Source organism: Calcarisporiella thermophila (assembly GCF_041956535.1).
Source record: "Calcarisporiella thermophila strain CBS 279.70 unplaced genomic scaffold VTP21scaffold_4, whole genome shotgun sequence".
In the NCBI taxonomy this organism is placed as follows: Eukaryota; Fungi; Calcarisporiellomycota; class Calcarisporiellomycetes; order Calcarisporiellales; family Calcarisporiellaceae; genus Calcarisporiella; species Calcarisporiella thermophila.
The window spans coordinates 781,292-802,118 of record NW_027192194.1 but is presented as its reverse complement, the minus strand read 5'-3'; the positions used below and the strand labels follow the sequence as shown (position 1 = coordinate 802,118).

The following is a 20,827-nucleotide window of genomic DNA, read 5'->3' as shown; positions in this document are numbered from 1 at the left end:
CCATGAGGTTCGGCTCACGGATGCCGGCAAAGGGATTGCCGATGAAGGCGCGGCTTTGGACAAAAGGGGCCATTCCTCACCGACACTGACCTTGGCCATAGCCCAGGTGAGACGGCCGCTGTAAAATCTAGAGCATCCCACCGCTTCTGTGCTCTTCGGTGTTCGAGGTCTATCTTGATTTATTGCGCTTAGGACGCTGGGGCGGAGATAGGCCTTTGTGCCTCGAGAAAACCCAGAGGATTTCCTTAATGGGGCGGTCGGAGAAGCTTTATGAACCTTCTTCCTAGGGCCGCCCCTACTCACCATGGAAAACCTAGAAACAATCTTCCTTCTCAAGAACAAGATAAAAGGTTGATGGAACATGTACGCGCTGCTCTACTCTAAGGTTTTCAAGAGATTATACCGCCTAGTGTAAGTGATGCATCCTGCTGTATACTTTCCTGCAAGGCTCTGACCCCATGATGGCCGTAATGCTTCTCCCTCTCGGCTCCTCAACAGTAGGAAAAAGAGTAAGCAGCGCCAGTCAGTGTACCCTCCATCAGATACCATGGATCATACCAGCAACTCGACCATCTCCTACGAGGAAAATGAGGATTTTAGCCTGATCGAGGGGAGGAAATACCACAAGATCGAGAGTAAGCATTTCTCGATGTCCCCATCTGGTCTTGATTTCTTATCCCTGTTTTTTCCTCTCTCTCCCATCGGCGTTTAGACTCCCCCTACTCCCTTCCGCTAGACAGCAAGGAGAGCGACCGCATGACCATGCAGCACTTCATTTTAAAGCAGTTGTTTGGAAATTTCATGGCCCCCATCAAGGCGAGATTACAAGAAGGAATTAAAGTGCTGGATGTTGGGTTAGTCGACTGAATCCAATTCATTCCTCGGTTGAAGCACTAAACTTGTTTTCATTTGGTATCCTATTCATGACTGCAGCTGCAGCTCTGGTGCGTGGACTATGGATATGGTAGGTGGATGCCCCTTTTCCAAGTCTTTGGTTGATCCTGTATCGACTCTAACCCTCCGTTCTTATAGGCATCTGAATACCCCAACAGCGAGTTCGTCGGCGTGGACATGTTACCCATCTTCCCAAATAGCATCAAACCCCCCAATTGTACTTTTGTTCAAAACAATATCTTAGATGGCCTCGACTTCGAGGACAATACCTTTGGTTCGTGTGCCTGGGCCCTTCTCCAAAAAGAGGCTTCTTAGAGCGATTCCCCATTCTAATTATGCCTAACTACTCTAGATTTTATATTCCAACGTGCCACGATTCTTGCATACCCAAGCGATAAAACCCAAGACGTATATAAGGAATTGTTCCGCGTGTTGAAACCGGGTGGTTTTATTGAGGTGAGCATCAGGCTGTGCGGACTTGCCCCTTCCCCATACTGCCGACTAACCGAGCTCCCTTTATAGTTGGCCGAGCCGATGTTTGACCTGTTTGAGTGTGGCCCCAACTCGACTCATTTGCTGAAGCAGTGTAAGCGTCCCCGCCTATGGCACCCCAGAAAGTCTTTGTCCCTCCCCCCCCCCCCTCTAACCTTTCGTACTTCTGCGGATAGTCTATAAGGTCATGGAGTCGAAAAACATCGATACGAGCATTCTTGACAATCTCGGCCCAAATCTCAAGTCATTGGGCCTGATCCACATTGCTGAAAATAAACGCATCGGCCCTTGCGGAGCCACTTCTGAACTTGGCGCTGCGGGCGCGGAAGACGTCCTCCTGTTGATCCGAGCCGCCAAACCCTCGTTGCTCAAGGTAATGCAGGTGTCCGATGAAGAATTCGAGGATCTCTTCAGCAAGGCCCAGCAGGAGCTCTTGAGCGAAGATTATCCCAATGGACACGGCAAGTGGGTGTTTGCCTACGGCCAGAAGCCTGCCAACTAGCCTGGCTCCTCCCCCCTCCCCTCCCTAGAGCCAAGAGCAGATACGTTTTCCCCGGACCTCTACAAAGTGATATTTATTGAAACAGAAGGAGCGAGAAGTGTGTGTTTCCCCTTTGTTTATTGTAAAATACCATTGTTAATCTTATCCCGGCCTACTTATCGCTTGTAATGCCCACGCCATTCTATATACACTATTTATCCCTATTTGTCTAAAAGTCGTTTCTTTTCCACTGCCCAAACTGAAAATACTCATTAGCCCCGTGTTCCGGATCTCGGGCTAACAGCTAGAGCCCCTGCTGTTCGGGTGGCAAACGCAAATGCTCGCAAGCTGGCGCGGAACGGGGCATGACGCCAGCGAGCTCGTTATCGTCATCGGATCCGCCCACTCAGCAGGGGAGGGCTCGAGGCCCCTTCTGTTGCGCAGCTCCCCTGTGTGGCTGCAGCAATAGCGAATTCGAGTCCTGCTTTGTGATAACGTGCTTGTTTTGTCTCCATGTGTGCATGATCGAGGAGCCCACAAGCAATTAAGCAGGTGGGCCTTAAACCGGTGGAATGGCGGTCACCTATCAAATGAATCCTGAGGGGCGTGGTATCATTTTGCCACCAATGTCATTTGTCTAACCCGCCCATTCTTAATTCTGCTCTTCTACACTTCCCAATCCCCATTAGCTTTTTTTTTTTAGCTTTTGTCAACACTTAACCGTTTTCTCTCCAGATACATGTAATACCGACATCGCTCCATTTTCTTTTTTTTTTTCCATTCATCTGAGCATTCTCCTCAACACCCTCGAGAAAGTCTGGCTCTCCTCCCCTCGCCCTCCTCCCCCCTCTCATCAATAATGGCGTTTCTTCAAAAGCTGACCTCAGTCATTAAGAATGGCGGCTCACATCGCCAAAAATCGCTTAGCAGATCCAACGGGCCATCCAGTCATGACGTCTCTCGCCTTAATACCCCCACTCCTCCCGTCGAGTCCCAAGCCAGCCAACTGCCCCAGCCACCCCTCAGTGATCACCCGCTCTATTCCCCCGCATCGGCACAAAAATGGGAGAAGAGCTACGCGCAAGAACAACAGAAACAATGCGAAATGCAGCAGCAGATTCAGGCCCCACGAGATAGTGGCTACACCAGCGACAAGTGCTCGAATGATACTTCGATGGACGCGGCAAAGATTAATAATGAGAAGAGCAGTAAGTTTTTCGATATCACGAGCTTCTTGTCCCCTCTTTTTGATCCTCATTTCATCTCCTCAAGCTACAGGCGCTTCGCCTGGCTCCTTAGAAACACGATCCAAATCGCAGGATTTCTTCGCACAAATCCCACCTAAACCTCAATTGTTGGGCAAAATGGCGCTGCAGGATTTCACGCTAATACGCACCCTTGGGACGGGGTCATTCGGCAGGGTTCATTTGTAAGCCGTGGAGATATTACCTCCTAACCGTGCTTATTCATATTTTTTTCTCCTCTCCCCTCTAGGTCCCAATCGAACCATAGTAAAAAATTCTACGCCATTAAAACCCTGCGGAAAAGGGATATTGTGCGTTTCAAGCAGGTTCAGCACACCAACGACGAGAAGCGAATCCTTGAACGAATCAACCATCCTTTTATCGTCAATTTGTGGGGCACCTTTCAGGATGCTACCCATCTGTTCATGGTGATGGACTTCGTGCCGGGTGGGGAGCTATTCAGCGTGCTGCGGAGATCGCAGGTTGGTGAATCTTTACACTTTAAGGTTTATGAGATGTGGGCACCGGCTGACTCAAGCCTTGCTTTTGCTGTGCCCGTAGCGATTCCCCAACGACATTGCCAGGTTCTATGCCTCCGAGGTCCTGCTTGCAATAGAATATCTGCATTCGATGGATGTCCTCTACCGAGACTTGTAATCACCCCTTCTCACAACGCTTCCCTCTGCACGACCCCCGTTCTAACTTTGGTTCTTGTTTCTTTGCGTCCCCGTGGCATTAGGAAACCCGAGAACCTTCTATTGGACCGAAATGGCCATTTACGTATTACCGACTTTGGTTTTGCCAAACATTCCCCCGATAATGTCACCTACACACTCTGTGGGACTCCAGGTAACCGCTTTAGGTTTTGCTAAAGTTTATTCCGATTTCCCTCCCTAGCTAACATCCTCCGCTCCTCTCCGCTTCCCCCGCCTAAATAGAATATCTCGCGCCCGAGATTATCACGACCAAAGGCTACGGCAAGGCTGCCGACTTTTACGCGCTCGGTGTCCTCATCTTTGAAATGCTGGCAGGGCACCCCCCCTACCACGATCCAGATCCGATGCGGTTGTACGAGAAAATTGTGGCCGCGAAAAGACCCCGCTTCCCCAGCCACTTTGACGGCGCCGCAAAAGATTTGATAAAGCGGCTTCTCGCCAAGGACCTAAGTAAGCGGCTCGGGAACTTGAAAGGCGGGTGTGAGGATGTGAAGAGACACAAGTGGTTTGAGTCGGTGGACTGGGGTAAGCTTGTGAGGAAAGAGGTGACTCCGCCCTATATCCCACGCGTGAGTGCCGATTCGGATGCCAGCTGCTTCGACGCTTACCCGGAAGAGGCGGAGGGCACTTATGGAGGCAGTTTGGCTGTGGGCGAGAAGAGCTACCAGGAATTATTTATAGACTTTTAGGGCAAAAAGTCACCTATCAAAAAGAGCGCGCATCGAGCCTGATATGCATATTAGGCTTCACAACCCTTCCCCTCCCCATTCTCATGTTTTCCTTGCCTCCGTCACGCATATTTATTCCTCTCCATGGTGCTATTCCTCTCTATTTTATTATCATTTCTGCTATTTCACTCTTCATCTCTACTGGTTTTTTTATTTCCCTTTCCTTGTTTAAATGGGTTTCTTTCTGGTTGCTTTAGGTTTTTTTTTCCTCCTGTTTTTCGGTTTTTTCTCGGCTTTGTTCTTTGATGTATGTATTATTATTATAAAGTCCTCATCCTCATTCTAAGCAAATAAGATATACAAAATGGAGAAGCGTCCCATCCATAGAATAGAGGGGATCTCCGTTCCCCCGCTAATAAACACGCCATCAACAGGGTCACTGTTGATCGGCCCCTGTCGCTGGGTTAGCCCCGACTGGCTTCGACTTATCCTCGGCCGCTGCCCGGTTGACACCACTCGACAGTGATGATGCCACGGTGGGCACCGTCGGGAAATTTCGGCGATTCAGGAGCACTCCCTTCAAGCTTCGGATTTCGCTCTTCACCTGCGCGACGGCGTTGTTCTCCCCCGCAAACCGCCAGGAGCCGCTGTTGTACCCGCTAGCGTGAGAGTAGGCTTCTTTGGCGACGGTGTCGATGACCTCGCCAAGCGAGGTCAAGAGCGAAGTGCGAGTTTCTTCGCTGGCGGTGGCCTGGAGACGGTAGGAGATGAGGGATGCTTGGAGCTTTTGCAGGCGTTCGAGAGTGGGACCCAGTGTAAGGGCTGAGTTATCTGCGGCGACAGCTGGGACGACGTTGTCAGTGGAGGAGGCAGAAGGCTGTTCCGATGGATCCCTGGAAGACGGGGAGAAGGCCATGGATTTAAGTTTGGCGCTCAAGGCAGCCAATAGTGAATTCTGATGTTGAAAGAGTGACGAGCGGAACTTGATGATGGAGTGAAGATAGGGTAATGCCAGCCTCTGTTAACGCGACCGAGCTCAGTTATCTATCTTTTCATGATATCCACCAAAAAAATCGGTGCTCATTTTTACCTTGATCAAACTCAGTACGCCCGCGGCAAGCGCTCCCGTCAATAGCAGAGTTAAAACGACTCCTTTCCACGGGCTTACCGGCTGGATCATCTGCTGTTGTGTTGCGTATGGGTAGTGGTATCCTTGTGGTGGCATCGCATTACCAGGGTAGAGATAAGCTTGGGATGGGGCGGAAACATAGGTCTTGGCTGGGAGAGGCGGAGGAGCTGGCGCGGGGGCTGGGCTTACCTCTTTTGTGTTTGTTGTTGAGGACAGCAACGCTTCTCCCTCTGCGCCCTATGAAATATAGAAATATAGTAAATATTTCGCAAAGGACCGAGTGAATGTCAGGTGGACTCGTCATGCGGGATTGAGAAATTACCTCAGTAGTCGATTTCTCATCGGTCTCTGGTCCGATCCGCTCAAAAGCAACCTCGATCTCTCGGGGTGTTAAGCCCTTCTTTTCCAAGAATGTCACTTTCCGTACACGGGGCGCCGAACGAACATTGGGCGAGGTTAAAAATTGCACAGCGCGTTGAACCATATCCTCACGAATGGCCCCTCCATTCCCATTTGCAGATACTTCTGGTGATGATGCCACTGTAGGGGGTGGTGATGCATTATTAGCAGCCGCCATATTTGAAACCGTACTGGGCGCAGAGTCGGGGGCAGTCGAGTTGGATAAAGACTGCCGCTCGCGTGCCTTTTGTTGCATTTTAAGAAGCTGATCACGCTTTTTTTTTCTTTCCTCGGGAGTCATGCGTTCACCTAATAGGTCTCTCACGGGATCAGTAGTTCTCGTCTCCGATAATGGTGTAGGCGCTGAGTTATCGTCGCTAGGAGCGGAGGAGAGCGTGCTGTTATCTTCTGACACAGCAGGTGGCAATTCAGATGCATTCTGATCGGAATTATCATCAGCAGACATCTTTCAACCCAGACAATTTTATCCAAATAGAGAATTAGGCAGGCCTTGACCGCAGCTTGATGAGAAAAATAAATATAGAGGGGGGAAAGAAAAGAATGAAGTTGACTGATACTAATCGTGCTTCAAGTCGTTTTCTACCTCTTTGAAAATTCTACGTGAGGATAGAACATGTGGCGCAGACACATGTGAAAAAAACTTCATTCAATCCATATGTGTGGTATTATTAAATTCACTATATAATTAAATATGGCGTCTACACATGGGTGGAATTACTAAAATATGGTAACAGGAGAAGAAAAAAAAACTCTAAGCTGAAGGAGAGGATTAGATAAGGAATTGCTGAGTGATGATAGATTTGGCCTCGACCAGGAGAGCATTCGAAAAATTGAGAAAAAGTTAACGGCTGTCATGCACAGAATTTTAGGCGCGATACCAATTTTTTGGATCGCTATCGTTCAGGCATTCAGCAACGGTGACCGCCTATAGCAGAGAGACACAATGTGAGCGAGCCTATTCTATAAGCGATTCTTACATTTCTATCATACCTTATAGCCCTGCTTTTGTACGAAGTCAAATGCCCAGGGAGCAAGTTGTCCTGCTGTGATGTTGTAGACATCGTGTTGTAGGGAGCTATAAGGTGAAGGAAACATTGTATGGTCAGTACGTGCTGCAATATGACGCCGGCCCGCCGGAACCAACCAATAAAACTTACATATGGCCGGTGGTCTTGGGGTCTGCACCATTCAAGTCCTTCTGATAATTCGCTTGTTCCTTCTCGAGGTTGTTGACCTCATAATCCTTCGAGTCCACATCCCACGTCACCACCTTGTATCCCATCTCACCGAGCACCCTCAAGCAGAGCTTATTCACCGATCCGAAAGGTGGTCTCATGTATATCGGCCGCACACCAATGATCTTCTTAAGGTGGCAGTCGAGCTTCTTCATCTGGCACCGAATGCTTGATTCTTTCAAAGTGGCGAGGTCCTTATGCGACCAGGTGTGCGAGCCAATTTGATGTCCTGAGTCGAACATCTTCTTGACTACCTTGGCATAGGTTTCGATACGATCATAATTCTTTCCGTTGACAAAGAACCTGGACAAGCGAGAGAGCAGAGAAGGTGAGCCTTGGTACTTCACAATCACCACCACCAAAATGGCAAAACCCCAGATGAAGCGTTTAACTTACGTTGCCTTGAGTTTGTTCTGGTTGAGATAGTCGACCAAACCCTCTGTGAACTGAAACGGCCCGTCATCAAAGGTGATAGCAAACGTGCCTGGGACAGTGCACTTGGTGATCACTTGGGCCACGGCTGATTCTGTGCCGGTGGCATTAACTGCAGTCGTTTCTGTGGAATTTTTACTTCCTGTTTTTACCGAGGTTTCGCCCCCTGCTGGCTTTTGGGTAGTGGTGGCATTCCCAAGGTTTACGGAGCCCTGAATGGCTGCATTCATAGTGGCATTGCTACTCCTAGAATCAAATGCATAGCATGTCAATCAGCGAAACGTGGGCAGAGCTAATCCAGTGAGTGACCTACTTTGCAGCTGAAGAGACCGAGGCGGCCAGCAGTAAGAGGGAGAGATAAGAAATGACGCGCATATTTGTGAGAATATAGGAGATCGCAATAAAGAAAAGAAAAAAGAGTAAACCAGAGGGAGAGGAAAAAAAAAAAGAGAGAATGGCTTTGAGAGGGAGGAGAAAGCGTTAATAAAGAAACCGTATTTACAGCAAGCATTTATTAGATGCCCTCATTAATATATAAGTGCCATGGAAATTTAATTTCGCATTTTCTGACACTCGTCGTACCGAAACACTCCAATACCGAAATTGTCACACTGCAAAACTAAATATAAAATTCGGTTGGCGGGAGCAAAGGGGACAACATCGAGATCAGGTTCTAAAAACGGGGGGTGGTCCGTGAAAACGGATCCGATCAAAATTCCGTATTCACCTCATAATCTTTCGTCGAGTATTTATCGTTCATGTTGCAAAATGAATCAGTTGAGTGTGCGACTCCGATGGAAAAACCTTATTCTTACTATCACAAGAGATATAAGCACTGCTTGCGTACGAGGCTAGGGAAATAAGGTAACCGGCCTGCCAGTCAAGCGGTTATACGAGTTTCTATATAGACAGTTTTCTACCCACGATACACTTGGAGGCGTGTCATTAAGAGAGGGCACGGTTCTCGTAGAATCCCAGTTCAGCAGGGAATATGATTAGTCCCACTGCTGAAATAAATTATATACGAGATCCTGATATTGCTCTAGAAGCTAAGGCACTCTTGTCTCACTCGATGAAAGGATTTAAAGCTCTGTGCTGGATCGCTCTATTTTTTTTTATTTCATTTTCTTTCAATCAAATCAATCAAATATCTTATAAAATAAATCACACTTTTAACTACGCACTCATAAACTCCATCTGCCCCTGCACACTATACCCGCAAATTTTGCTAGATGGCTCTAGAGCTTGATGTGTACTTGCGCTTGAAATTTGGATGAAAATAGCCTAGGAACGCATTTCCCCCCATCCAATTTTTCTCTCAAGTATTAATAAATTCACACTCACCAATCTATCTTACTGTATGTTAAAGGTTCAAGAATGTCACATTGGGAAAAACTTGCCACAATTCATGCAGCTCATTATACCATGCACATTATACCATGCAATGTCTGGAGTTCATATGAACGGTGGGAAAGGATATTTTGAGTATATGAATGCTGAAGCTAGTCGCCGCTTATGAAATTTTAAATATAAGTAATTAGGTAGTATATAGTAATTAGAAGGAGTAAGCCAAAATGAATCTTCCATGTATAATACGAAAATCTCTTGAGAAAGGTGGATTCCACTAGCAATATGAAAAATTCCAAAGATGGTTAGAGCACAGGGATTTAGTTCCATATTTACTTATAGAAGAGGGCACGCGATATTAATAGTGAGTTCAAAACATTAGGATTTAGTTGAAGCAATACGTAGGACTTTACTAGAATTTCCTAGCTAGGAGGCACGTTGCGACTCTATATTTCCATTTGGTGAATAGCAGGTCCGATCTTTGCTAAAATAAGTTAGTCATAACGTATTTTCGCAGCTGCTCGACGAGTTGTCTATCAAGGCGGCCTTTCGATTTTATACTCTGTGTCCGAGTATATTCAGACTAAAGTCATGCCCTGTCCAACCCCTGATTGTCAGGGCTGTACTTCCTATTATAGTGAAGATGATTGCTAGCGAATTAAGCCACTCACTTCCGTATAAATACAAAGCGTTATGAAAAATTTCCTTGTTGAAATTAAGGATATGGACCAGAAGGAGGACACACATCCCGAAGATAATCAAACCGAAATCCCTATTGCAATGGGCACCAAGAGTAAAGAGACTCGTGATTACCCCCAAGCACAAGGGGTCGTGAATGAAGAATTAAGCATCGATCCTGATGCTGAAAAACGGTTGCTTCGGAAGCTCGATAAACGCATTCTTCCAGTTGAGTAACCTACGCGATTATTTTTTAAAAAAAATCGTGTCTTTATTGACTTGAATTCCCGTATTTACTTTTTAGTTCGGAACATTGCTCTACTTGCTTTCTTTCCTCGATCGAACGAATATTTCGAATGTATATATATCTGATTCCATTGTGTTTCTGAACTTCCCATATCCAACTAATTATCTACCTCATTAGGCCAAAATAGCTGATATAGAAAAGGATCTTAATCTCACAGAGGGGCAATTTCTGTGGTGCATTATCATATTCTTCTTTGGTAATTCCGCAATTTTAACTACAACTTTTCAGTTGTCTTCTAATATGTCTTTTACAGGCTACGCACTATTCGAAATTCCTTCCAATATTGCGCTAAAAAGAGTAAGCTTTTGAATGTTTGAACTTTACATAAGTTAGACTGATTTCTCTTTTATGTGTTCTCTTAGCTTCGACCTTCGCTATGGCTGTCTTTAATCATGTTACTTTGGGGGATAATAGCGGTTTGCATGGCTTTCTCGACCGATTTCAAGAGCTTGCTCTCTACGAGATTGTAAGGAATTCATCAAAAAGTATATATTGGACATGGTGATGCTGATCAGCTGATATTGCAAATAGCTTACTTGGTCTATTTGAAGCTGGACTCTTTCCTGGACTAATTTATTGTAAGTAGCAGGGGGGCTATCAGCTTTACTAATAATAGCGGCAATTTTTATTTTCAATTTTTATTTAACAGACTTGACACTCTGGTACCGAAGACATGAAATCACATCTCGCCTGGCCTATGTCTTTGCTGGTGCAAGTCTTGCCGGGGCTTTTGGTAATATAATAAGATTTTATATACCATTGCCAAGAATCTAATGAAACTTCTGGTCATGGTAATATGATACGAATCATTCAGGTGGTATGATTGCATTTGGAATAACGCGCATCAGTCAACCGCTGCGACCTTGGCAGTGGCTCTTTATTATCGAGGGTCTCCCCACTATTATAGTTGCCTTCTTCACTTTCCTCTTGCTTCCAGATTTCCCTACCAATGCCAAGTTTCTCACCTCGGAAGAACGAAAGCTCGCCGTGGAGCGACTTCAGCGGGATGTTCGATTCCACGAAGAAAAAATGACACGAGTCAAGTTGCACTGGGTCATGGATGTGTTCCGCGAACCAAGACTATATCTGTTTGGCGTGCTTTGTGGCACCTTTACCTTCCCCCTCTATGCTATTGTGTATTTTTTGCCCAGTATCATCAACCAAATGGGGAACGATACGCTTACTTCTCAAGCTTTGAGTGTGGCACCGAATGTTGTGGCGTGTCTGCTGACGATTTTGCTATCGATGCACAGTGAATTGCGTTACGAGCGTGGGCTCCATATTGCACTGATCGCAGCTGTTGGGACAATCGGTTTCCTTATTTTGATGTTAGTGCGAAACAATGCCGTGCGCTATTTTGCAATCTTCCTGGTGTATGCGGGGTAAGTTATAACGCGGCTGTGCAGAAGTAAGATGCTTCTCACATGCATCTGTTGCTACAGAGCCTTTCCCACTACCCCCATAGGGTTGACGTGGTGCACATCTAATTTTTACCCCGCCGAGAAGCGCAATGTAGCCATTGCTTTCATGACCACGGTTGGCAACGCAATTGGTGCAACTGGACCACTTATATATCGCAAAGATGACCAGCCTGACTATGGTAAACTCGCATTGAATACGTTTCCTTTGGTTCGGCACTTGTTGACTAATACTGTTTGATTCATACTACGAAAGTTCGGGGCCACTCTATCTGTTTCGCAGTGATGTGCCTGACCATTGTCCTGGCTCTTGGTATTAAGCTCCACCTATATATCCTGAATCGTGCGCGAGAACGACAAACTGCGGCGGAGTTGAGTGATCCGCATGGGCAGGAGCAGGAGAAAGCCGGTATTTATACCAGAGAAATGACAGATAGAGATTTGGCTTTTCGGTTCTCGCTCTGAGTACCAAGTGATTCTTCTTTGCTTAATTCTCTATCCCTAAACTGCATATCCATATGTATCACCAATATCATACATTATTTATTTAATCTACTATTTTCCTATTTATCTTAATATCCAAAAATTTTACTTTTTTCTCTTTTCTATAATTTATATCCACCACAAAATATTCCGCGCAAAATAGAGTGCAAAATCAGCTAATGAATTAGGCTTACGACACTTGGTGGTGGTCAACTAAATTATCCGTGTCTTGATCTTGACATGGCTCATTATTGAGGATAATTTAAATACTTGATAAGATTATATAAATATTCCAAGAAATCCTGAGAAGCAATTCATTTGCGGTAACCAGCCCCCTTGCCAAATCCAAGACACTCAGCCACAGTCACCGTACGGTAACCCTTCTTGTGTACATAGTCGTACGCAAATTTTGCGAGTTGGTCCACGGTGGCTTGATGCACATCGTGCTGCAGAGCACTAATGGTTAATGTGCCATAGTTAGTATAAAAAATGTAGAGCCCAATGAGAATTTGTATCTGATGATAATTGACGTTCTTACATGTGTGCGTCCGTACGTGAGTTTGAATTTTGCAAGCTGGTTTCGTAGATATTCTTTGAAGCCTCAACATCCCCATTGTAATCGAGAGTATCGATATCCCACAAGATAACCTTGTAGCCAAGATTTCCTAGAGTATCAAGCACCTTGTTATTCGCTGGAGTGCGAAAAAGATGTTTTGCATCAGTAAGCTTCCCATTCCCAAGATGAATTAAGATAGAAGAAAACAACAAAAACTTACAGCTGCCATAAGGGGGGCGCATGAAACTAAAGCAAACCAGGAAATGTCAGAAGTTTGCTCGATAAAATTGATACATCTTAGAACTCACGTGGGACGCACGCCTAATATTTTCTTTAGGGCAGCTTCCAACCGCGTCATTTCGGTCCTGATTTGAGTCGTGCTAAGCTTAGTGAGATCTGCATGCGACCATGTATGTGACGCGATTAAGTGGCCAGCATTATAGGCCTTCCTAAGAACAGCGGCATAGTCGTAAATGCTTCCCCAGTTATCACCATTCACGAAAAATCTATGGATATGCACAGAGAGGAAGTTAGAGGGCAAGGGGAGGGAATTTTGAAACACAAATGCCTCAAATAGCGCTAAATAATTACGTTGCGACAAATTTGTTTTTGTTAAGCCAGTCCACCAATTGTTCGGTGTAGATATAAGGTCCGTCGTCAAATGTGATGGCAAATGTACCAGGTCGGGCGCATTTAGTGTAAACGCGAGCCCTTGCAGCCGAGCCAAGGCCACAAAGCAGAGAGAAGGTCGTAGCGAGAATGAAGAAAAAGAGAGTGCAGCGCATTGTAGGGGAGAAGAATAAACCAAAGGAGCGGAGAGGGGAAGGAGCTATGAGTTTCGGGAATTGACAGGGGAAGAATGAATAAGGAGTAGGCAGGGGAGGGAGGGAGGACCAAGGAAGACGATAAAAAACAAATAAAATAGCGCCAACGGAAACAATGATATTTATTGAGTTGAATCTATCCGAGTGGCTTTTTAATTATTAGCTTTTCTTCTCCATCCGATGCCATCAAACGAGTAGCCGCCTTCAAAACGTGTTTTAAGCTCATTAATATGCGACAGCCATCGATACGTTTCAGAGAGTGTTCGATCTTGGTAACGTTGCACAAATCGCAATTCATTGGTCTATTTTTAACTGCGTGGTCGTTTATTTTTGGCTTTATCAAATTCGATATAGAAAAGCCTCTATTCCGCGGCGCGACACATGACATCTAAAGAACGTTTTTGTTTTGAAGACAGGTTATTAGCTTGGCACCCGATCTTACAGAGTTTGCAGGCCAACTCTGCGACTTGCAAGAGAGGATATTTTTAACGAAATGGATTTTAGCCAATGTTAAGAGTAAGGAAATTAGGATTTGTGAAATTAAGACTTCATACTTTGTACTGAATCACAGTTGAAAGCTTTCCAAATGCATGACGCTGGAATAATCGTGAGCAGATTAATATAATCCGTATCATTTATCAATAAAGTATGTTATGCAGTTGAGAAAATATTCCTGAACTATAGCTACCTTAGCAAAAGATGTATAGTAGAAAGATACGATTATATTTACCATTACTATTTGTGTTGAACACACGGTTTAATGTCTTTTTTATACGTATTGCTCTAATGATCATTTCATCACCCTCTCTAAAGCATTCTGAGGCCTCTATTTGTGAAAGCTACCATGTAATCTCGCATTAATAGAAGCTCGTGATCTTTTGCATCGTGTATTTAAAGCTATTTTCTCAATGCCAAAGTCACTGGTCACACCTAACTTTCTTAGAAAAGTTTTATTTGCGCTCTAAGGGCAATTCGAGATCAATTAATATATATTGCCTTTCGACTTATTACATAGGGATAGTTTAAATCATAAGTAGTTATAAAGCTTGAGGCAAAATAAAAAATTCGTTGATATTCTTATATTTTTTTTTTCAGCTAATTGAGTGGACTTTTAACTCGTTTAACCGATTCAATATTGAATTTTGGCTTCCTTTCTCTTATATGTACCTTTTTTTTTATCAATACTACTATACTTTTATCTATAATGATATTTATCCTAATATAATTATATGTATATCCTATTGTAATCTCAAGAAAATGCAATACCAGTAGCATATTTTGCTCATCCATGTTGCCCAATGTTTTCTTTTATCAGAATTTTATGCAAGATATAAAGGAACTTATAATATCATTAAAGGTGACTATTAGAGATTAAGAAAATATTCGCTCTAACTCGGGTCATTCCGGAGCCCTACTTGTACCTATAAATCGATGATTATTATTATCTAGACTTTACTTACTGAGGACATGAATTTTTCATGGTGAAGCTATAACATGATCTTATTCATTAAGATTGTTTTGATATTTAAATTTGATCTGTCGCCATTGATTAAGAGCTTTATACTTAAATAACATCATTCCCTTTTAGCTGGCACCATGCTATTAGATGTAGTTGAACTAAGTGTAGATTAAACCCAGCTATTTCAAGCTACTTAATAACTGACTGCCTTTTTGGTCTGATAGGATACATACTAGCCATATCTCTTTTCAAGGCAATGTGTGATTGTAATAAGTCATGCGCAAAACAACATGCGTTGGCGTTAAGTGTTCGTGACCAGGATGTTCAAGGGTCTACATTAAGAACTTCTAATTTCATTTCGTAGTTATCCTTGGAGATATATACAAAAAATTTCGAGTTGGTGTTTTATAAAAGAAAATATAGGTCGTTGCGAGCATTTAACAAGTTGTTAGAAATAAGAAGGTAGAAATAGCCTTATTAATTTAGCAAGGATTAATTGATTTACTACCAACACGAAATGCATATGGTTAAAATCTAACACTAAATAGAGTTAATATAATTTACTAAGTTTTGTCCTCGAGAAAAAATAATTACTAGCATGTAATGATAAAACGGAGGTAAAATATCTTAATGGCCTTAACATTTCTCTATGCACACAAAAAAAGTAAGCTTAATCTGTAGGCATTTAGATTAGAGGGGATTTTTATTTTGAGATGTGTTATTTCCAGGGAGTTGAAAATGAAATTCGCAATTTCAGAAGAACTAATAATCAATTTCGCATCAATTGCATGCGCTGCTCTCATAATGATCCTTGTCGCTTTCCTTCGTTATACCCAACCTCAGGCTACACGCAGCGCTTCTTTTAGGCTCAGCTTCTGGATTGGTCTTGCTGATGCCCTCAATCGGAGCCTTTATGTTATATACATGGAGAGAGATTTCTGTTCTGTTTTTATACCTAACAATTATTGGCTTGGCCGGATTATACTTTGGTCCTTTTATTTTTTCCCCATGTGGTTCTCATTACTTACCGTTTGTATCGCATTGGATCTTCAACTCTCAGCCTTCCATAAACACTTGAATATTGCGAGTTTCCAGAAGTGGTATCTTCCTGCGTCTACTTTAGTGTCTTTCTCTATATCTTCACCCTTTCTTTTTTGCGGAACTTTGGAGTATAGCTCCAAACTGGTAAAGCTATTGTATTGTATATGTAATCAGATATCTAATCGTAGTATATATCTCACAGAATATATTATTATTGTATTGGTCCTATGAAGTGGAGATGGCAATTACTGTGATTGTCAGTGCCGTCGTCTTTGCATGCATCTTGTATTCCTTCACGGTCATAATTGCATGTGCGATTAGAGTCTTCACTACAATTTTTCGTGAAGAAGGAGTTTTCAACCTGATTATCTTCTTGTTCAACCCGACTTTCTCAAGTGCTATCAGAGAATTCTCATTCAACAGAATTGTTGAATGAGAATTCTGTGATAGCAACCTGTCGAAGTCTCGAAGTGTTTCCTATGCATTCACCAAGCTGAGTGGAGGAGGCACGCTTATGCATTTGGAATCGTGGTTAAGGGAAAAGCCTATTGGTATATCGGCTCCGAAGTATGAAAAACCATTTTCATCTCCCCCTCGAAGAGTCCGATTCATGGATGACGCACCCGAAAGAGAAGAGGTAACAGCGACGGTGGGACAGAGAGGGGGACAGACTCATAAAAATCACGATACATTGACAGAGCCCAATCTGCCACAATTAGTTTTCTCATCAGTAGATTTACCGGACTCAACGATCAACGATAAAGAGAACAGATGGATGCTGGGAAGACGATTTTGCACAAGTCCGGGTAAATTGTTCAGATAATTTTGCTGAAGATGCTTGAAGATTAAATCAAAAATCGCAGGGGTCCACTATATCCTGCCTAACGACGAAGAGGAGGTCGACCGACTGATAAGCCAGCACTACTTCATCCGGTACACAGCTTCCTCTGTAGAGTGGGTTGATAGGCTATTAACACATATTTCTTGCTGCTAGCTCCTTATTTGGCAACCGGGATTTTCTATCACCCGTTCACATCATTTTGCAAAGTGGAGCCAAGGTGCTGGATGCAGGGTATATGCTACTCTTCAAAACTGTTATTCGATAGGTCCTGATGTATTCTGTATATCCCCTAGATGTGGACCAGGTACATGGGCCATGGAGATGGCCTCAGAATATCCGAATAGTCAGTTCTATGGTATCGACATCAGCAACATGTTCCCGCTCCACAGCAAGCCATCCAACTGCACTTTCCAGATCGCGAACATTCTCAAGAAGCTATCATTCGAAGACAATAAGTTTGACTTTGTATACATCCGCCATATGAGCTTCGGAGTGTTCCAAGGATAGTGGGGTGATGTAATTGGGGACTTGCTAAGAGCCCTGAAGCCTGGAGGTTATGTTGAGATAGTTGATGCCGGTATATCGTTTATCATAACATACTTGATTGAATTAGGTCACCAATTTCCTGACATAACTCATAAACAACCATAGATTATTCTATCCAGTGTGACGAAAGGGCAACCATGAAGCTGATAGATGGGAGTAAGTATATACAATCTATCACATACATTAGTTGGAAGAGATAAAGATCACTGATCGTGTTCTAATACAGTTTACAACACTCTGCGTGCACGCGACATTCATCCATCGTGGGGCCGTAGGGTTGGCGACATTCTACAGACAATGGGTGTCGAGGATGTTCAGTCGCTGACTCAGAGGTTTCCAGTTGGTAAACACTCAGATAGGGATGGGAGGTCAGGACTGGAGCAATGGATGCGGTTTTTGATTGCAATGCGGCCACATCTAGCTCAAGTGATGTATATCAGCGGGGACGAATATGATGAGCTGCTACAAAGAGCATCTCAAGAGTTGAGCATGAATGAAATCTCCATTGAAGTAATGTGCACGTATGGCAAGAAGCCATTAAAACTAGTGAAGGACGATGAACGGATCGAGATGCAACCTGAAGATCAGCACAAGCCGGAAGACAAGTAGATCCTATTTATAGCAAGGGGGTGGTTCTCCTATATAACTGATTTAGAGATATCAAGCTGGACAATCTGGCAGATTATGCTAGGGTGAGTTTCTTTAACACAAGATTCTAGATACACCATAACTTACAATTATACCTCCTGAAGATACATACTTTGTCTTTGATTAATATTGCATGTAGTTATATTGAATATGTGCTGAATAAACAGCATAGAGTAAACCTTTGTTAAACCGGCTTTTTGAATGGTTTAGTTAGCTATTATATCACGATATATCAGCTCACTGTACTTGGAATACTTGGAATGTAATATTGTAAATGTGCTCGATTAATATGAATAAAAGGGTGCTTGAGCTTCACTAGATAAAGTTTCTGGAATAAAGATTAGGTTAACACTAAAATTTCAAGCTATTTAACACCATATTACCATTTTTTTCAGATAGAGTACCCTTCAACCCATAACTTTTCAGAAACGAATTTTTCATTGATTGAGTGGCATATAATAAATTGGAATAAACTACCAATCCTAAGATAAAAAAGCCATCACCCGAAATAAATACACCGAATGTCATATTAAAATTTTTTTTCTCTTGATATTTAACTTTAATGATTGCAAATGTATAAACATGAAATCGATGATATTTTCTCATTAAATAGAAATGCAGATTTTACTTACTTGAATATTGGTAGAAAGTAAGTCTACTCTATCAAAGTAATCTATATATTGCCACTGATTGATATATCTATTGTAATGCTCAGTTCAGTTAAAATCCTGGTTTTACTATCTCAGTTTTACTATCACATTTCACGGCTACATCGCAGTTATAAAGGTCAAATCATGCAAAATTGGCAGTGATAGAATAATTTAATTTCCAATTAATAAGCCTTCAAATTGATATCAGTGCATCATAGTATTCTTAGTGGGAATCCGGGGTGTACTAATCAGTGTTTTGCAGTTGGTAGTATTCTGAATATGGTCATATTGAGCAACACTGATAATTTCAAAGTCAAACTCGAGATATATAAGAGGTGGTGTTATATTTTTTTTAAAGATAATTGCTACAACGATCCTTTAATTATTTTGATGCCTCCTAATAAACAACTACTTGAATTAGTGCTAGAATGTGACTGAATACACGATTCTCCAATTATTGGAAAATCGAAGTTTCAGAAAAATCTGCAATTGTTAATAAAGTATCTCTGGGAAGTTTTGGGGCACCTTAAAATTTTTACTTTTACCTAAATATTTCTCTACAAACAACGTCCATATAAAAAACAATTAAATATTTGAAAACCCCACTTACGCCGTTACAATTACATATACAACTGAATATCCTTTGCTAACTCTCTTCAAGTGAAATATAATATATTTCGGAAAATTCCTTAAATCCAAATATAGAGATTTTACGGGGTGCCAACCTTTTATTCTCTTTTTTTTACAGGGGCATTATAATGAATACTCAATAGTTTGTATAAATAAAGTGCTCTCCAACTACCACTTAGTATATCCCCCTTTTGCCTTAATAACAGCTTGGATCTGTTCTGGCATCGTGCGGATCAACATCATACAATCCTCCTGAGTGAATGACTCCCAGATAATATTCACCTTTTCCCACAGATCATCCTGACTCGTTATCTTTGGAAATCTGCTCCTAAGACATCCCTTTAGCTCATCCCATAAATTTTCGATAGGGTTGAGATCTGGTGATTGTGAAGGCCAATCGAGAACTTGGACTTGGTTATTTTCGAACCATCGATCAATGCGTTTGGCTTAATGCTTGGTGTCGTTATCGTGTTGAAACATTGTCAATTGCTTACTGAGATTATATGACTAGAGCGTAGGTAACAACTCTTCGTCGAGGATTCTCGAATATAACTCAGCATTAAGATTTTCTATTATGCGACATGCCCTTCCAATGCTATATGAAGTCATACAACCTCATATCATTATACTTCCACCACCGTGTTTGATCGTTGGCTGTATATGATGCTCTTGTAGTGGTTCATTACGCTTCTTCCAAAACCACTCTCTCCTTTCATTGCCAACGACGCGTATTTGGCACTCGTCAGAAAATATGACACGACTCCAACCTTCAACGGTCCAACTGCTGTATTTCATTGCAAATGCCAGTCTCCTAAGGCGATGCCTTTTCGATAGAAAAGTTTTTTTCTCTTGACCCTAGCTACATAATCATTACGATGGAGTGCTTCACGAACAGTGTTCACGGAAATAACCTCCTCAGTTGTCTCGTTCCAAAGTTCTTGCGCCTTAACTACGTTCTTACACTCTCCCGTCGCCACGCTTCTACATAATCTATTTTCACCACTGCTATATAATTTTCGAGGGCGACCCATTTTCTTTCTTGGAGGATTGTTTGATGCATTCTCTTTATTCTGGAGTATTCTCGCCACGCTACTTTTTCCAATGCCTTCTCCGGCTGCAATTTTGCGTGTTGAGTATCCCTCTTCGAGGAAGACGGATACGCGAGCACGTTTACTTGGAGTGATTCGAGGTATAGGGCTTGTTTTATAAAATAAATAAGAGTATGATTATCAGAAAATACGGAGCAACTTTCGAGCCGTAGACACCTTTAGATATCGAGCTACAAGGGTACAATTCTACCCCTATTGTCCCACTTCATTTTTCATAATAAATCGGTATATCCCTGTAAAATTGCAAACAAAATAGTCCATATTGTAAACATCGTGAAAGCAGGCACAGATAGTTTTTAAAACATAAATAGAGTATGTTTGAAATAGAAATTTTTCAGGAAATATAATCAATTTATTAAAAATAAAGACCCTACAAAAAAACCCGCCTGGCGCAAACTGCTAGAAAAAGTATAGGAGAATGTAGAAAAGATGAAGGGGGTTCGCGATTCCCTAAATTTTTACAAACTTTTCACCTATTTTTCTCGATATTAATAATGGGAGAGGAGTCTACAAATTTTTGTTGACTCCTCTCCCATTGTTTGAATTTGTTGAAAAATTATAGGGAATCGCGAACCCCCT

General features: G+C 42.7%; 7 protein-coding genes across 7 annotated transcripts; 4 read left to right on the top strand and 3 right to left on the bottom strand.

Annotated features, from left to right (window-relative positions):
* Positions 1-361: 361 nt before the first annotated feature.
* On the top strand, positions 362-1,888 carry VTP21DRAFT_8604 (uncharacterized protein; the record flags this gene model as incomplete). The annotated part of the gene is made up of 8 exons (XM_069399473.1): positions 362-411; positions 499-635; positions 713-854; positions 934-964; positions 1,033-1,168; positions 1,247-1,350; positions 1,417-1,480; positions 1,563-1,888. The coding sequence occupies 8 exons, from the start codon at positions 362-364 to the stop codon at positions 1,886-1,888; spliced, it is 990 nt and encodes a 329-aa protein (XP_069254886.1).
* An 838-nt stretch (positions 1,889-2,726) lies between these two features.
* On the top strand, positions 2,727-4,516 carry VTP21DRAFT_8603 (uncharacterized protein; the record flags this gene model as incomplete). The annotated part of the gene is made up of 6 exons (XM_069399472.1): positions 2,727-3,075; positions 3,140-3,296; positions 3,362-3,593; positions 3,673-3,764; positions 3,851-3,960; positions 4,050-4,516. 6 exons carry the CDS (start codon positions 2,727-2,729, stop codon positions 4,514-4,516), a joined length of 1,407 nt encoding a protein of 468 aa, XP_069254885.1.
* Positions 4,517-4,931: 415 nt separating this feature from the next.
* Positions 4,932-6,489, bottom strand: VTP21DRAFT_8602 (uncharacterized protein; the record flags this gene model as incomplete). The annotated part of the gene is made up of 3 exons (XM_069399471.1): positions 4,932-5,513; positions 5,586-5,861; positions 5,947-6,489. 3 exons carry the CDS (start codon positions 6,487-6,489, stop codon positions 4,932-4,934), a joined length of 1,401 nt encoding a protein of 466 aa, XP_069254884.1.
* A 420-nt stretch (positions 6,490-6,909) lies between these two features.
* VTP21DRAFT_8601 (uncharacterized protein) lies at positions 6,910-8,086 on the bottom strand (the record flags this gene model as incomplete). Its single annotated transcript, XM_069399470.1, has 5 exons — positions 6,910-6,969; positions 7,035-7,119; positions 7,202-7,582; positions 7,676-7,957; positions 8,025-8,086. The coding sequence occupies 5 exons, from the start codon at positions 8,084-8,086 to the stop codon at positions 6,910-6,912; spliced, it is 870 nt and encodes a 289-aa protein (XP_069254883.1).
* A 1,665-nt stretch (positions 8,087-9,751) lies between these two features.
* On the top strand, positions 9,752-11,926 carry VTP21DRAFT_8600 (uncharacterized protein; the record flags this gene model as incomplete). The annotated part of the gene is made up of 10 exons (XM_069399469.1): positions 9,752-9,964; positions 10,041-10,094; positions 10,161-10,239; positions 10,297-10,340; positions 10,406-10,509; positions 10,575-10,621; positions 10,693-10,776; positions 10,858-11,425; positions 11,486-11,643; positions 11,718-11,926. The coding sequence occupies 10 exons, from the start codon at positions 9,752-9,754 to the stop codon at positions 11,924-11,926; spliced, it is 1,560 nt and encodes a 519-aa protein (XP_069254882.1).
* A 332-nt stretch (positions 11,927-12,258) lies between these two features.
* On the bottom strand, positions 12,259-13,285 carry VTP21DRAFT_8599 (uncharacterized protein; the record flags this gene model as incomplete). Its single annotated transcript, XM_069399466.1, has 4 exons — positions 12,259-12,400; positions 12,483-12,746; positions 12,809-13,006; positions 13,092-13,285. The coding sequence occupies 4 exons, from the start codon at positions 13,283-13,285 to the stop codon at positions 12,259-12,261; spliced, it is 798 nt and encodes a 265-aa protein (XP_069254881.1).
* Positions 13,286-16,434: 3,149 nt separating this feature from the next.
* Positions 16,435-17,820, top strand: VTP21DRAFT_8598 (uncharacterized protein; the record flags this gene model as incomplete). The annotated part of the gene is made up of 7 exons (XM_069399465.1): positions 16,435-16,630; positions 16,688-16,757; positions 16,819-16,896; positions 16,959-17,130; positions 17,212-17,242; positions 17,317-17,367; positions 17,438-17,820. The coding sequence occupies 7 exons, from the start codon at positions 16,435-16,437 to the stop codon at positions 17,818-17,820; spliced, it is 981 nt and encodes a 326-aa protein (XP_069254880.1).
* Positions 17,821-20,827: the final 3,007 nt, after the last annotated feature.